This window comes from Ursus arctos, unplaced genomic scaffold (genome assembly GCF_023065955.2).
Source record: "Ursus arctos isolate Adak ecotype North America unplaced genomic scaffold, UrsArc2.0 scaffold_22, whole genome shotgun sequence".
NCBI lineage: Eukaryota > Metazoa > Chordata > Mammalia > Carnivora > Ursidae > Ursus > Ursus arctos.
In genome coordinates this window covers 14,107,942-14,125,598 of record NW_026622897.1, presented here as the reverse complement: position 1 = coordinate 14,125,598, position 17,657 = coordinate 14,107,942, and the positions used below count along the sequence as shown (strand labels likewise).

At 44.3% G+C, this 17,657-nt stretch overlaps 1 protein-coding gene across 8 annotated transcripts in view; it reads right to left on the bottom strand.

Moving 5' to 3' along the window:
• Window positions 1-431: 431 nt before the first annotated feature.
• Window positions 432-17,657, bottom strand: part of KMT2A (lysine methyltransferase 2A) — a 79,732-nt gene continuing 62,506 nt past the window's right edge. For 7 of the 8 annotated variants that reach the window (XM_026505638.4, XM_044386602.3, XM_026505642.4 and 4 more), the window contains 6 exons: window positions 16,358-16,432; window positions 7,515-7,689; window positions 7,240-7,347; window positions 6,716-6,799; window positions 6,170-6,299; window positions 432-5,406 (listed from right to left, as the gene is read on the bottom strand). In XM_026505638.4, coding sequence (XP_026361423.3) covers window positions 5,131-5,406; window positions 6,170-6,299; window positions 6,716-6,799; window positions 7,240-7,347; window positions 7,515-7,689; window positions 16,358-16,432 — 848 coding nt within the window. In that variant the 3' untranslated portion in view covers window positions 432-5,130. Of the gene's footprint in view, window positions 5,500-6,169; window positions 6,300-6,715; window positions 6,800-7,239; window positions 7,348-7,514; window positions 7,690-16,357; window positions 16,433-17,657 lie in introns of all 8 variants that reach the window. The other variant, XM_044386604.3, reaches the window with a different exon arrangement.

The window sequence follows — 17,657 nt, the reverse complement described above, 5'->3', positions numbered from 1 at the left end:
AGTAAATGAATCCGATTTCTGCCTTAAGGTGGAGTGAAGCAGAGACGGTGCTGTTCGGGTTCTCCCTGAAATGCTTTTGCTTTAATATATTCCTAGACTGGCAGGAAATTGGTTGAAGGCCTCTTGACTGCCCACAGATAAAAATGGGGGATATGCGGGAGGTTAAGCTCTTTGTCCTCCTGACCCCTTCCTCATACCCAGCATTAATTAGGTCCTGAACACAAACCACTGATGAGCCGGGGAGGAAGAAACAGTTTGGAGAGTCAGTGTGAAGTGGGGCCTGGAGAAGGCGAGGCAGAGTGATTTAATGATTCCACCTTCAAAGAAAGGACTGTGGCTGGTACTTTGAAATCAGGCCACAGGCCACTCGCTGCTGCTCCCCCTCCCCCCTTCTGCACCCCACCCAAAGCCAAAAGAAAGCTTGATCGTGTGCAGCAATAAACTTGACATGTTTATTAATTAAACTATCACTTAAATAAAAAAAAGTGCATAGAAAATAAACATGTTTAAAAACTCCTTTTTTTTTTACAACTATGTACACTTTTTACTTTTACATTCAGTCTTTCGTAGAGAGCTTTCAGCATTATTATTTTTTGAACTATTAAAGTATTTTCCTTCATCCCTGTCACAGGGAGTTAACACTGATGGACTTTAGACACATTTTTTTCCTTTTTTTTTTTTTTTTTCTCTTTTTCTCTAACCAGAAGCTTGGAAGAACACAAGGAAAAAAACCAAAAGATCTGTTATACATGATAAAGTTGTCAAGAAATGTCTTATTTCTAGAAAAGAAGCTTGTCATCTGTTGAGCTTTTGAAACAATTATTCAACTACCTGTATTTACTAAAGAGACTGTTAAAAGTTCAATAAAAGAAACACCACAAGTCTATTTTCTTGGTTGAAAGACAGAACTAGAGTACCTCGGAACAAGATACCAGGAAAGCACAGAACACAATTTTCCCCTAAATGCAGGTGGTAACCCCAACATTCATAACCAAAAATAGAGAAACAAGGAGTACAGGTACTGACTGGCAACATTCATGGGCAGAAAAAATCCGGGTGACACCATTTCTGCGTTCCTCTCTGACCCTGGGAACGGACCGCGTCACCGTCCCTTTGCGGTTTGGGTCCCCCCCCAACTTCGGAGGATCAGAGGAGCGCCAGACTGACGTTTTCCTGCCACTACTAGCAACTGTAACACAATCCTTATCTATAGTGTTAAGAGAATTAAAAGCCATGGACTGAACTAGGCTTTGTTACATGGTGCATTACTATATTAGTTCCTATATATATCATATTTATATTTATTTGAAAAACAAAACAAAAATGTTGCAAGTTTTCAGAGTGTGAGACTTGCCTGGTATTCATGATTCGGCACAAACCCATCTGCTCAATAACCTTGTATTGCTTTAAAATGAAGGAAATGAAACATAAAATTACACCCAGCCCTTTGCAATGACCCGCTTTTCCTTTAAAAAGAAAAAAGAAAAAACAAAAAACCCCCAAACTTGATTTCTAGTTAAAAAAATCCCAAATCAAACTTAAAAGTTAACATCTGATAAGGTTTTGACCTTTAGTATTTTCAGATATTTGATTGAACGTCAGTCCTTTAGAAAGATACATTCATTAAAAGATATTTTTTTTTTTTGTTTTTTTGTTTTTTTTTTTTTCTTAATGTTGTTGTTGTATATTTTAGATCAAGGGAGCTGCATGGTGCTCACTGCATTGGCCGGGGGGGTTGACAGAGGCAAGCGGGGTGGCGGACTGTATCCCGGCAAAGGAGTCTGGTTGAAAACTTATATATATTATAGCTGCCAGGGCTTCCCCCTTATTTCTGGTGATTGGACTAAAAACCGGAGGCGCTGTGCTGGAGGTGGTGGACGGTAACAGAGGGAGCCAAGGGACCAAGTTCCGGCCGTAGGGTCAGCGCCATGCAGCTGTTCCGGTTACACAGTTGTCACTGGCCACCAGGAAGTGCAGCCACAACAGGCTCTAGCAGCAAAGCTCTACGTGAGCTGGCTCTCTCACTGAGAACTGACCGGGCTCGCAGCTGTGACTCCTTAGGGATTCGGGATGCCCCTTGGGGGATTCCTGGGAGTGACCCACCACAGTTCCTCGGTCTGCACTTTTGTGCGGAGATTCCCTTGGTCACTTTCAAAACAAACTCAGGTGTTTTGGAGACAGATATGCCGGTTTGTTTTTGTTTGTTTTGCCTTCTCTCCCTCTTGTAGGGAAACCTTAGCTTATTCCCCAAGTTGCTGGCAGGTATGCTGAATTTTGGCAATGGACTCAAGGCTGAGCTAGAAGAGGAACTCCTCACTTCTATGGTTGACAGTTAGGGAGTGGAAAGGCAAGGCAAACCGTCTGCAGCTGGCAAGAGGAGGAGAGATGTGAGTCCCTCCCCTGGCCTCGGGGTTCGGGATTGGTAGAAAGAGAATGAGGAGGGGGCTCACAGTACAGCATGGCCTAGCAGGGCAGTAACTAGGTCTATTTAGCTGAGTTTCCCCCACCCCCTGACTGGCCTTTGGGTCTTTCTCAAGGTGAATTCATGACCCATCAGTGCATTAATCATTTCAGTAACAAATGCAGCTTAAGGTTTTTTTTTCTTTAAAAAAAAAAAAAAGGGAATAAAGGATTTACAAAAAACCCCCACACAGTGCAATAAAGGAGAGCAGACACTAGTGGAGCCCTAGGGCCACTGTATCTTGTTCACGGGCAAAGGAGGAAGGGAGGCGAGGTCTGGGTAGAGTGTTTTTCCCCAGTCCCCTGCTGGCACTTCTCCACGATGACAAGGAAGTCTCTGCCATCCTGGCCACAGTGCTGGGCTCCCTGCATGACAGCGAAAACAGTGACAATGTTCCAGCAAAGCCACCAGACACAGTTCTTAAGGTCACGGAAGAACAGGAAGCCCAGGGTGGAAGGCACAGCAGAGCCATGAGTCCTGGGGCAGAGAGCGCAGGGCTGAGTCGTATTGCTTTGCTAGACTTCCATAGGAATGGGCTTCTTGCGGGAGAGAAGGGCGCCCTGCCCTCTACCGGACTGCACTGCTCTGAAACCCAGTGGCCGAGGAGGCAGAGGAGGACCTGCGCTAGCATGAGTGGTCAGACTGTGCTTCGGTTTCAACGGGCTGCCCCACACGAGGGCACGGGGGTCCGTGGGTTCTTCGCAGGTATGAGGACTTGGGGGGCAGAGGAAAGGGGATGAGGTGACCGATGAGGCAGATGGTGAGGAAAATGTCAGGGTGCCATTCAACTTGGTTGCTATCTCGGAAGTAGGGCAGGATGAGGGAAATGGAGGTGACCCCTCTCACCACTCCGAGCTGGTCCCCGAAGGGAGAGAGCGTGCGGGGAAGGAGAGGGGGCACTGCCGTGTCGGGTACTACCACAGCCTTCTGAGGAGCTTCCACACGGGAAGGAGGGGAGTGGCCCAATGGAGTAGGGTGACCTTCCTTGTCCATTTATTGTCAAAGAGCAAACCCAGGACACGTGTATGTCAACAGGGCACAAACAAGCTACACATTAAACAACAAAAGTACACCTTCCAGGGGGAAGTTGGGCAGGAAAAACCAGACTTTGTGTGTACAGCTGAATATTTTTCTCTAACTTCATCCTATGAAAATAAAAAATTATTAAAAACCGATCTTCTTTTAAATTAGGATAATACCGCGGTTTAAAAAATAGCCTTGTCATAAGTGCTTCTCCCTATGAAGTGCTTCTCATAGAAAAATATACAAAATATATTTACATTTATAAAACCTTAAATAGCAAACTGTAAACAGAACAGAGTAAAATCCAATGACTTAATTTAACAGGTTCAGGACACCGTCTTGGGGAAAGGAAGAGAAGAAACATTTGATGCTGTTTTGACCACATCCTAAGGAGTAATCAGGGCAGTAGTGTCATTTAATCTACTTAACCTGTGGGTTTTGCACAGGTGGCAGAGGTCCCTCGATACAAGGTGGTCTAGTCCCCAAGTTTTGGGCCTTCAAATCTGATTAGTGTTCTGCCTTCAACTGGACACCGACCATTTAAAAATGAAGTCTTCCTATGTCTTAACAAGGGGAAAATAAAATTACCATGCCCTAGGAATGGGGCCCAGGGTCATCCTGGTTGTGATACTCTGGTTGTTGCATGATTCAGATCCTATTTAAATAATCTTTCTCCTCTTCTGAAAAATCATGCTACATATATTTCTTTAAAACTCTCCGTGGAGCTTTATGAAAACTCCAAATTCCGTCTGGTTATGGCCAATGGCTCCTGTCCACTTCCCCACTGGGCGTGCTTACAGGCTCAGGGGTCGTTTTGTAGGCATATACGATGCCCGACAGGGAGTGTCCTTGAGCAGGGAGTCACTCCCCTCTACCACCCAGAAAGAACGGGAAAGCAGTGGGATGAAACGGGAGAACGAAGAAAGTGGAGGGAGGAGGGGAGAAATGAGAGGGACACCGCTCCTATTGTCAAGAAAGGTAATTGGCTGAGATAAGGCTCACGGGGCTAACACTCCCACTTAAAGCCCACAGGCTCCATGTTTGGTGATTCATTGGCACAACCCCAAGACAGCCTTTTGACACCAAAGGTGCTAAGAATCCTGTCTCCCAACCAGAAGTGAACTCTCAAGTGGGAGGAGAGTAGGGAAAACCACCAGACCTTCTCTGTTTGTTCAACAGACGGCTACAGGCTGGGCCCGGCTGGCAAACTATCAGGTATCCAACCAACTCTACATCGGGGGCCCTGGCTGACCCCTCGCTTGTAGTGCTTGGGAAAGGGCCAAGGTGAGGATGGCAACTTCTCTCTGAGGAGACGCTCAGGCCCAATCTCGCAACACAACTAACCCTCCAGAGGCTCTTTCCAGGCAAGTCTGCTAGCGACCCCATGTCCCACTCTTTCACGGCATACAATCAGAGGGGCCCCAGTAGAAAGCCGGTCGCGGATCTTTTCTTCGAGACCTCCTCTCTCTCCAGGACTAGGATCACATGTATCATGTGAATCTGGGACGTAAGGGAGCCCAGCCATCATGGAGGCCCCTCGACGGTGCCCACTCAATCCTGGAACGCGCAGCGGCTGGCAAAGGCCTTCGGCACGGCTTTGGATGGCCCCGGGTCCTCGCGCTCCGACAACGGGGGGAGGAGCAGCGTTAGTTCAGGAACTTCCGGCACTTCTTGGCGCCGCAGTTGCAGGGCAGCTTGTTGCTGGCGTCCTCGATGGGGAACTTGTAGTCATACGTGAGCTCCTCCCCGCGGTAGATCTTGCGCATGGCAAAGATGACGATGTGCTTCTGCCCGTCGATATTGATGACCCGGGAGTAGCAGTTGGGCTCACACGAGTGGTTGATGAAGCGTGCGGCGTTTCCATGCATGGTGGCGTCCACGACCTCCGAGTCATCAATTCGGAACATGTAGCAGCCGATGCCCTACACGCGAGGGAGAGAGGAAGGGACACCTTATCACTCAGCACCGCTCGGGCTGGAGAACATGTCCCAGCCTTGTCCTGAGGTGGCTTCCAGCTGCGGGTGAAAAAAGTTTCTTCCAGTAAAACGGGCAGATTTCTCCCATCTTTCAAGATGCTTCCATCGCAAATTCCTACATTACAGCTACTAGACCAGAGGTTTCTCAGTGCCTCCACAGGAAAGAGAAACCTAAAACATCGGTGCTTTTGAGCCTCGGATCCACTCACACAAACCTTTCGAAGAGTATCGTTGTATACTAAACCTTAGGGTGGGTTCTGAGCTTCTCCTGAGTCCACCACACATTGTAAAGATGTCAGAATGTTTTAAAAAAAAAAGTATGTCTGGGGGCGCCTGGGTGGCTCAGTCATTAAGCATCTGCCTTCGGCTCAGGGAGTGATCCCAGCGTTATGAGATCGAGCCCCACATCAGGCACCTCTGCTGGGAGCCTGCTTCTTCCTCTCCCACTCCCCCTGCTTGTGTTCCCTCTCTGGCTGGCTGTCTCTCTCTCTGTCAAATAAATAAATAAAATCTTTAAAAAAAAAAAAAAAAAGGTAGAAGATCCCCTTGAAAAACAACCCAGAAAAGGTTGTTTTTTTTTAAAAAAAAAAAAGTATGTCTGAATTATAAAATATACTATTTCTTTTGGGCTGTAGGAATCCTATTTTCAGTTGCTGGCCCCTTTCTGCAAACAACGCCAGAACCGGGACAGTGAAAGCGAGGGACTCACCTTGCTGTCGTAATACTTCTCTCGCTTGTCGGTCTGGATGGAGCGGATCACGTTACCAGCATACTCAATCACCATCTCTCCTGCATCAATGTTTCTCTTACAGAAAAGACCCCGGCCGTGGATGGGAGACCTGGGACATAAAGACGGAAAGGAGCTTGGTCACCAATTTCGCACATCAGGCTCACTGTGTGAATACACAAATCAATGAATCAAACCGCTCTGTCAGGTCCCCAGGAAGGACCTTTTCCCCTGGAAAGAAGAAAAAAATCTGGACCCACTTGATTCGAGTATATTATTTATTCTAACAAATGGCCAAAAATGAAAGATTTCTCCATTCGGGATCCCACCAGAAGTAGCAATATTTTAACGTTTACTACGTTAAACTCCTTGTTCGACCCAAGGAGGGGCAGGATCCCAGAACATCAGGTTCCATTAAAGGAGCTAGAAAAACCTCACTTACTGAGAGAGGTCACTCCAGCATTTGGGCCACTTTAATTTTGGAAAACGATAAGTTTTCTGCAATTCCTTCTGCAATTTTAGCCATACCTGTAGACACCAACTGCCTCCTTAGAAGTCTTTTTTAAGTGCCGGAAACGCATGGGCATTGGCAGATCCATACTAGTTGCCCTCCTAAAGAGACAAGGCATATTATTAATGAATTCTCTTCAGGAAATAATCAGTTTTGAGTCTTGGATCAAAGGTTTCTAGAGAGTATGACCACATTATTCCCTTTGTTCAATGCCAAGCATAATAACAAGTGTCTTGTAAAATGAGGCCAATAATAGCTACACACAGTCCTTTCTGACCATGGTAACTATGGTGGTAGTGGTACGGCCAAAGCTGACAGAGTTGACTTTGGTTAAAGAAAATATAATATGCATCTTATAGTTATCTGAATTTCTCCTCTCCTCTGCCAGCCGGCTACTGCTACTTGAATACAAACTACAGTTCGGTCTTCTAAAATGTGATCCGGGAAATTCTGATCCAAGCAAAACCACACAGTGCCCTGAACAGCCAGAGGAGAGGGGAGCAAAGAGTGTTCCTAACGACCCCCTCCACTCAAGACTTACCGAGCTGACTTCAGCTGCACTTCCTCCTCTTCCTCATCGTTGGGGTTGTATTCAGGAGGCTGCCGGTGCTTGGAAGCCAGGAAGTTAAACATGTCAAATGCTGATTTCCTGGAGCCAAAAGATGAAAACATGCTTTAATAGAAACGCTTTGAACAGAATCAGCGAAGGACAGCTTTGACACTGGAAATCTCAAAGGTGACGGTGGGGAAAATGACTGTATCATTAGATAATAAAACTGGGACCCAAAGCTGCTTAGGAAAGAGAATGGAACTTGCCTCAGGTGAACTTCAGCCCTGGCTGAGCCATGAGGATTCAGGGGGGGTTCGTTGGCCTCCTCTGGTTTGTGGAAACGGAATTTGTAATTCCTACAGTGCTTGGCACCAGAGAGCTGCTCAATCAGGAACACGACTGCATCGTGAAGAATCCCCAGCATCCTCAAACCGTTAACACCTGTCGGGCAGAAGGCACCAGGGTAGCAAGGGTATAGCCAACAGGAAACTGCCTGGTACTAAAGAAACGTCTGAGCGAGAGAATTCTGCCAGAGGCTGCTCATGGGTGAACCGCATTAAAGACTAGCCAAGAATTAGCATTAGCGAACCATTAAGATGATGCAGACACAGGTCTATCAATCTGGAAAATGTTCATGGTGGATTGAAAAAAAACCAAACAAGTCACGCCACCAAGCTATTTTCTACGTTCTGTATGTACACAGATAGGCTATACGTATTAGTTCATCTCATGGTCCTAATGCCCACATGAGGCAGGAATTACCAGCTTCATTTTCAGGTCGGTCAAGCTAGGCTCAGAGAATTTAAATACCACACCCAAGGTCACACAACTGGTGTGACAAGGTTTGAGCCTTGGGCTGTGGGGCTCCAACCATGATCCCATTTTGTTTATAGGGTGATGGGGTATCTGGACTCTGTAACTTCATACTCACACAGGTACCTCACTAAAATTTAAAGAATCGTTAGTAATAACACCCTAACACAGAACTTTCTTTTGTGTTGTTATAGTGAATGTATGGAATGATACACTCGAAAGATGCTTTGTTTTACTCAATCTCAAGCCATTAATGAGCATTTCTGATTTCTTTTTACTTTATAAAAATCAATTTATGTAAGTTGCTGGCACCGATGGTGAAAGGCTTTCTGAAATGACCAGCTTCTTTCATTAAAGGGATGGGGCACCGCGACAACTGCCACCGCACTTTGACACTAGAAACAGCAATGTGTGGGGCACCTGGCTGGTTCAGTCAGTTAAGCATCTACCTTTGGCTCAGGTCATGATCCCAGGGTCCTGGGATCGAGTCCTGCATCGGGGTCCCTGCTCAACAGGAATCTGCTTCTCTCTCTCCCTCTGCCCCTCCCCCTGCTTGTACGTGCTCTCTCTCAAATAAATGAATAAAATCTAAAAAAAAAATACTTATTTTTACAAAAAGTTCATTTTTTTTTTTTAAAGATTTATTTATTTGACAGAGATAGAGACAGCCAGCGAGAGAGGGAACACAAGCAGGGGGAGTGGGAGAGGAAGAAGCAGGCTCATAGCGGAGGAGCCTGATGTGGGGCTCGATCCCATAACGCCGGGATCACGCCCTGAGCCGAAGGCAGACGCTTAACCACTGTGCCACCCAGGCGCCCCCAAAAAGTTCATTTTTATGTTTAGCTGAGTGATCAACTCTACTTGCACTGGAGGGCTTATATCGAGATTAGGTACCGTGTCAATAATGGGAAAACATACATGAATTACACATGGCCCCCATCTCGAGGAGCTCTTGGCAGAGGGAGGCAGACAGGCACACAAACCATGACACACTGTGCATGTATCCAAACAAAGGTACGGCACAGAGTACTGTGGGAGCTCTCAAGAGGGAGCGATCTCTGTTGTAGAGGGTACATTTACTCATTCAACATGTACTGAGCACCTACTATACCCCACACCTTCTTTCCATCTCTCCGCTGTGCCAGACAGAGCCTGGGAATACAGAGGTGAACAAGACAGGCAAGGCACCTGAATGGATGCAGCTTTTATTCAGGGAAGAGACAGACGATAAACCCACCAAAGGTATTCCCACTTTAGGGCTTTTTCATCGGCTGTTTCTTCGGCATGGAGGACTTTTACTCTAATTGTTGAAGGACTGGCTCCCTCTTGTCATCACTCAGGTCTCACCTTTACTGTCACCTCTTCAACAGACTCCTTTCCTGACCACTCCATCTGGAGGAGGCGCCCTGCCACTAATGCCCCACCTTTGTGTCAATCGATTTCATCCTTTGGAACACTTATCTCTGCCACCAGAATATAAAGCTGTGGGGCGGGGACCTGTTGTGAAGGGGCTGATGCACTGGACCTTGGAGCGCAGGCCTGAGTCTGCTTCTACTCGCCGAAGCCCATTCTACTTGGCTTCCATCCTAAGTGGCCACCATGCTGCCGGGCACACTACAGGGGTTCAACAGTGTTGTTTAGTAACGAACATTTAAGGGTTGAAGATTTTATTCTATAATTGGTAGGCAACAATAAGACGCTTTTGAGGTACTTCTGGTGACACGGAGGATTCACTAGCAGAAGGAGATGGGAGACTCAGGGACCAGTTAGACGGCTTTTTGATATTATTGTAAGACAATGATAGAGGCTATTTCTGAAGAAGGAAACGGAGAGAAGAATATGACTCATACTTCTGAGGGGAGAATCAATAGTGGCGACCAACTGGATGTGAATGACGAGGGAACGGAAGGAAGTCAAGATTTACTGGACTTCTTTGACCTGAGCTCTGGGGGATGGTAGGAGTGCTGAAAGAATCACAGGAGTGCAGTGCGAGAGCTGGCGTGTCGAGAGCTGCACAAGCCCAGCACGGGGGCAGAGTGAGGGGCAGAGGCTGAGAACCCAAGAGAATCTTAACTTTTCTCTCCCCTTTCTTTTTTTCTTTCAACATACAGTGTTATATTAGCTTTGGGCATACCCCTCTGCTGCTCCCTCTGTCTGTGCTCTCTCACTGTCAAATAAATACATAAAATCTTAAAAAAAAAACATTATAAATATATTTGAATTAACTCTTTTTTTTAATAAAGGTTTTATTTATTTGTCAGAGAGGGAGAGAGAGCATAAGCAGGGGGAGCGGCAGGCAGAGGCAGAGGGAGAAGCAGGCTCCCCGCCGCACAGGGAGCCCGATGCGGGACCCGAGCCGAAGGCAGACACTTAACCAATGGAGCCACCCAGGCGTCTCTGAATTAACCTTTAAAAAATTTATAATAGTATCAACTCATGGAAATAAAGTGAAATAGTATAGAAAGTAAAAGCTGCCTATACTAACGCCCCAGGCTTCTCGCCTCTGAGACAACCATCCTCTATATTTAGATACATTGTTTGGTGAATGTATATATAAGAGTATCTGAAGAGAACCACGATCACACCAGATATATACTGTTACAACCGACCCTTTGCAATTAATTTACTTTGGACCTCTTTCTAAATTCCCCTGTTGAGGAGTATTTGGGTTGCTTCCAGTTTTTTGCTAACACATGTTGGAGTGAACACCCTCATACATTTTTTTATGACTTGACTGATATACCTATAGGATAAGTTCCTAGAAGTGCAATTGTTGGATGGAAGGGTACATGACTTGAAAATTTTCATAGCTATTGCTTAACTACTCCTCCAAATACGTGTATTAGTAATTTATGTATCTGCCATTAATGTAAGGGAGAACCTGTGTCTTCCATCTGTATCTAAATTATCTCCAAATTCTGAATCGTTAATAAAAGCTTTGCTAATAAATCTATGAATAAAACAGTTAATCATGTTTTAATATGCATTCTAAAAATTATGAGTGGGGCACCTGGGTGGCTCAGGTCACAATCTCAGGGTTGTGAGACTGAGCCCCGAGTCAGCCTCCGTGTTGGGCATGGAGCCTGCTTAGGATTCTCTCTCTCCCTCCGCACACCCTCCTTCCTCTCAAATAAATAAATAAATAAATAAATAAATAAATAAATATCAAAAACAAAACTAAAAACAAACTCTGAGGAATTTAAAATACAGAAAAATACAAAGACTATTACAACAACTACACATGTACCTGCCACTTAAAATGTTAATATTTTCTTTCTTTCTAAGACAAATCCTTCCTTTCTTTCTCTCTCTCTTTCTCTTTCTTTCTTTCTTTCTTTCTTTCTTTCTTTCTTTCTTTCTTTCTTTCTTTCTTTCTAAGATTTTATTTATTTATTTGTCAGAGAGAGAGAGCACAAGCAGGGGGAACGGCAGGCAGGGGGAGAAGCAGGCTTCCCACTGAGCAAGGAGCCTGATGTGGGACTTGATCCCCAGACCCCAGGATCATGACCTGAGCCAAAGGCAGACGCTTAGCTGACTGAGCCACCCAGGCATTCCAATGTTAATATTTTCTATTACATACTTCAAATATCTTCCCTCCCTTATTTCTTAAAATAAAAACAAAAACAAACCGTATAAAGTTAAATTCCTCTAAGTACTCATTGTTTCCCTTCCCAGGACCAATCAAAGGTTAGAGAGATAAACAGATATGGAAAAAACAGTCAGTGGGAGGTTTCTACATTAAAGTAATTAAAATCTTTAATGTTTGCTCGAAACAACTGTATCAATGATATGGTTTTAAACTGCCTAAATTTAATTTGAAATCTAATGACAATGAGAAACTATTTCAACTTTACTTTTTCTATTTCAACTTTAAAAAGAAGATACAACAGGAGGGCAGGCCTGGCTCAGTCGGTTGAGTGTCCAACTCTTGGTTTTAGCTCAGGTCCTGATCTCAGGGTTGTTGACTGAGCCCTGCCTCAGGCTCTGCACCCAGCAGCGAGTCTGCTTAAGATTCTCTCTGCCACTCCTCCCACTCATGCTCTCTCTCTCAATAAATAAACCTTAAAAAAAAATTCATATGGAATCTGAAGGGATCTTGAATAGCCAAAACAATCCTAAGAACAAAACTGGAGGATTCAAACTGCCCGATTTCAAAGCTTACCACAAATCTACAGTAATTAATCAAAACAGTGTGGTACTGGCATGAAGACAGAGGAATAGAACTGAGTCTAGTAACAAATCCTTGCATATTTGGTCACATGATTTTTTTTAAGATTTTATTTTAAAGTAATCTCTACATCCAACATGGGGCTCGAACTCACAACCCCAAGATCAAGAGTCACATACTCCACAGACTAAGCCCACTAGGCACCCCTGGGTGCATGATTTTTAACTACGGTGCCAAGATAATTTACTGGCGGAAAAGAGTCTTTTCAACAAACAGTGCTAGGAAAACCAGATATCAGGGGCGCCTGGGTGGCAGAGCGGTTAAGCGTCTGCCTTCGGCTCAGGGAGTGATCCCAGCGTTATGGGATCGAGCCCCACATCGGGCTCCTCCGCTGTGAGCCTGCTTCTTCCTCTCCCACTCCCCCTGCTTGTGTTCCCTCTCTCTCTGGCTGTCTCTATCTCTGTCGAATAAATAAATAAAATCTTTAAAAAAAAAAAAGGAAAACCAGATATCCACATGCAAAAGAATGAAGTTGACCCTTACCTCACACCATATATGAAAATTAACTCAGAATGGATCAAGACGCTAGTGTAAAAGACCCAAAGCTACAGAACTCTTAGAAGAAAACATGGGACAAAACCCTCATGACACTGGATTTGGCAATGACTTCCTGAATATGACAGCAAAGGCACAAGTAACAAAGGAAAAAATAGACTGGACTTCATGGCAATTAAAAAATTTTGTCCATCAAAAGACACTATCACCATCCCCTCTGCCAGAAAGCTAGTATTCGATGATTTCTCAGAATTCTGTTTCAAATCCTTCCGGTCAGGATAAACGTCAGTTTGGCATGTTAGGTAAATTAAGATATATAAATAACATTACTTATGTACATATAAATAACCATATTTATCTACATGCATATAAATAAATAGCCAATATTGTCAGGTTCATTAATCAATTAACTGATTAATTTTTTTTAAAGATTTTATTTATTTATTTGACAGAGAGAGAGGCAGCCAGCGAGAGAGGGAACACAAGCAGGGGGAGTGGGAGAGGAAGAAGCAGGCTCCTAGCAGAGGAGCCTGATGTGGGGCTCGATCCCAGAACGCTGGGATCACGCCCTGAGCCGAAGGCAGACGCTTAATGACTGTGCCACCCAGGCGCCCCTGACTGATTAATTTTAAAATACTTTTTTCCCCCAAAGATTTTATTCATTTGAAGAGAGAGAGCAAGCACACACACACAGGCAGAGGAGTGGCAGAGGGACGAGAGACTCCCCGTCAAGCGGGAGCCCGATGTGGGGCTCGATCCCAGGACCCCAGGATCACGACCCAAGTAGAAGGTAGACGCTTAACCAACTGAGACACCCAGGCGCCCCTGTTAGGTTCATTTTTTTAAAAAAATACTTTATTTTGAGTATAGATGACACAACAGGTTCATTATTTAATTAATTATCACCACACATTTTGAAGGTCATATTTATATTCCTTTTTAGATAAGGAGATTGAGACTCAGAGAAGTCAATTAGCTTGCACTCAATGTAATATTGATCGCAAAAGGGCAGAAATGTAGCTTGTACTGTTTTTTCTGCCTCCAGAGCTCATGATTTCTTACCACCATTCCATGTAGCGGTAAAGGGCATGGATAAATCAAAGGAGTTTCTGTCCTGTTGCCAAAAACAAAGGGCTGGCTACTCAGTTTGAGGCTGAGAACACAGAGTTCAGAACACTGGCTTACTCCAGGAGCAGGGTTTTACACATGTTATCAGTAATCAGTTCAAAGTGACTACTGGGAGAGGCCATGTACTAACTATCCTTTCCTGGGGTGCCTGGGTGGCTCAGTCGGTTAAGCATCCAACTCTTGATGTTGGCTCAGGTCATGATCTCAGGGTCATGTGATTGAGCCCCACATCTGGCTCCATTCTCAGCGTGGAGTCTGCGAGAGATTCTCTCTCCCTCCCCCCTCCCCTCTCTTGTGTGCTCTCTCTCTCTCTCTCTCTCTCTAAAATAAATAAATATATTTTTTTAAAAACCAAAAACCAAATTGTACTTTCTTGTTCCCTAAATACACTATCCAAAGTTAAAAGGCAGCCCACAGAATGGGGGAAATATTTGCAAATCATCTCTCTGATTAATATCCAGAACATATAGAGAGAACTTCTAAAACTCAACTGTTTAACAACAACAACAAAGCCTGATTAAGAAACGGGCAAAGACCTTGAATAGATATTTTTCCAGAAATGATCTATGAATGACCAGTAAGCACTTGGAAAAACGCTCAGCATCACGAATCATTAGAGAAATGTAAATTAAAACTGTAATGAAATACTATCTCACACCCGTTTTATGGCTTCTATCAAAAAAACACGGGATCTCTAGAAACTGGAACCCTTGGGCACTGCTGGCGGGGATGTAAAATGGTGCAGCCACCGTGGAAATCAGTACGGCAGTTCCTTAAAATATTAAAAACGGAATTACTATTAAAAAAAAAAAAAAAAGGGAGGGGCGCCTGGGTGGCGCAGTCGTTAAGCGTCTGCCTTCGGCTCAGGGCGTGATCCCGGTGTTCTGGGATCGAGCCCCACATCAGGCTCTTCTGCTAGGAGCCTGCTTCTTCCTCTCCCACTCCCCCTGGTTGTGTTCCCTCTCGCACTGGCTGTCTCTGTCAAATAAATAAATAAAATCTTAAAAAAAAAAAAAAAAAAAAGGGAATTGCTACATGATTCAGCAATTCCACTTCTGGGTATCTGCCCCTGAGAACTGGAAAGCAGGGTCTTGAAGAGATATCTGTATACTCATATTCACAAAGCAGAATATTCACAATAGCTAAAATGTGGAAGCAACCCAAGTACCCATTGATGAATCCATCAATAAGCAAACTGCGGCATATAAATACAATGGGATATTATTCAGCCTTAAAAAGGAAGGAAATTTTGCAATATGCTACAAAATGGATAAACCTTGGGGACATTATGCTAAGTGAGATGAGCCAGTCCACTTCTGTTAGTCCACTTACATGAGGTACCAAAGGTAATCAAAATCATAACGACAGAAAGAATAATAGTAGTAGCCAGGGGCTGGAGAGAATGGGGAATGGGGAGCTTCAGTTTTCCAAGAGAAAACAAGAGTTATGGGATGGATGGATGGATGGCTGCAGAGCAATGTGAATGCATTTATCACCACTGAACTGTACGCTTAAAAATGGTTAAAATGGTTAATTTTTTTTTTAAGATTTTATTTATTTATTTGACACAGAGATAGCTAGTGAGAGAGTCAGCCAGTGAGAAAGAGACAAGCAGGGGGAGTGGGAGAGGAAGAAGCAGGCTCCCAACAGAGGACCCTGATGTGGGTCTCGATCCCAGAACGCTGGGATCACGCCCTGAGCTGAAGGCAGACACTTAACGACTGAGTCACCCAGGCACCCCTAATTTTTTTTTTTTTTTAAGATTTTATTTATTTGACAGAGAGAGAGAGTGCACAAGCAGGGGGAGCAGCAGGCAGAGGGAGAGGGAGAAGCAGGCTCCCCACGGGGCAGGGAGCCCAACACGGGGCTCGATCCCAGGATCCTGGGATCATGACCTGAGCTGAAGGCAGATGCTTAACTGACTGAGTCCCCCAGGTGCCCCAAGATGGTCAATTTTATGTTATTTTACCTCAATAAAAAATTCATCTGTTTAGGAAAAAAGAAAGAATAAAGTCCCAATGCAATATTGCAGCAGATAGGAAGCGTGAAAGCATTATGCTAAAGAATCCAGTCACAAAAGGCCATACATTGTATGAGTCCATACAAATCCCTAGAGACACAAAGTAGTTTAATGGTGGCCAGGCTCTGGGGCTAAGGAATGACTGCTAATGAGTCTGGGGTTTCTTGCAGGGATGATGAAAATGTTCTGGAATTATACAGTAGTGATGGTTGCACTTCTCTGTCAATAGACTAAAAACCACTAAACTGTATGTTTTATATGGGTCAACTAACTATATAGCATAAGAATTATAACTCAATAAAGTTGTGAAAAATTATTAAAAAAAAAAAAGGTTGATGCTTTTGTAGAATCAACTCTATAGCTTTAGACCAACAAGTTACCAGAATACTCTGAGACAGGAGTAAAATGACCTCTGTGGCCGTTACCTGCAAACGAGAGCTGCTTTAGACGGGCATTTGACCGAGCTTCCTGGACTTTATCTGTCAGTGACTTCCAGGCATCTGTGAGTAAATAAAATAGTCCATCAGATATCTCTGACACCAGTGGCAAGCAAAAGCAGTGAGCTTAGACTCCCTACAGGGTGAAAACACCCGCTAAAATGGCTTTTTGTTGTTTTCTTAGTTTCAACAAGTTCCTTGCGTAAGAAAGCGGCTGAGAAGATGCATTATCCAACAGGCAGACAGGAGGCTCACAGCTTCTGAAAACGACCCCTGAGTCCCCAGAACATTCACATCCCTTGATGGTAGTCTGGGTCCCAAATCTGAGTGCTGGATATCACTTCTACTCTGGCCCTAATGAAACAATACTAGCATTAACGATTTAACCTGGACTGTGGGGAGACCTTAACCTCTGTTCCTTAAAACTAAGGAGGTGTGATTAGAAACCTTTACAATCCCTTCACTCTCAGTGTGCTGTACGTGGAACTCATACACTCAACATAGTCTTTTTGTTCTCCTTACGTATCTTTGTTTAGTGACCCAGGCCTGAATCTTCAGAGTCACGCTGGACTTCTCACTCTACTGTCCATATCCAAGCAGTCCTGAGGAGTGTCTGTTCTTTCCTCCCTTTCCCTGCTGGGAATGGGCTTTATTACCTGACATCTCTACTGTAGCTATGCCCTCATTAGTGACCTCTTGCCACCTCATATCTCCAATTCAGTCCACCTTAACGGGAGCTACCACATTAAGCTTCTTGAAATTCTGCTTTTATTCCACTTCCCCAGATTTTCAAAGGCCTCATGGTTTGGCACTGAAGGCCCTTCCAAAACCAGTGCCCAACCCACTTTTGCAATTTTCTCTCTACTACCCCACTGGGATTTTGACGTCCTCTCCTATCTGAGAACGCTCTAAACCCATCACGTGCAATCCTGTCTAACTTTGCTAACTTTTTAGAAAGCCTTTCTCATTCCTCTTTTCCCAAACAAATTCTATTATCTCCTTCAACGGAATCTTCTATTCTACCATTCTTCCTGGTTTTGACAAAACTAAGTGACACCCACGGATCTTCCCTTCAAATTCCTCTAGGACTTACTTCCTAGAAAACATTCACTAGTCCTTTACAGCTAATGAGCACCTATATGCTGGGATACAAAGAGGAATAAGAAAATAAAATGCAAGCCTTTCTAGGAAGTTCCCTGTTGAGTAAGACGTAAAAGTAAACAGACATTTATAAAAACAAAATTTAAGCTCTAAGAAAAGCATTTAAGATTCTAAAAGGAGCAGAAAA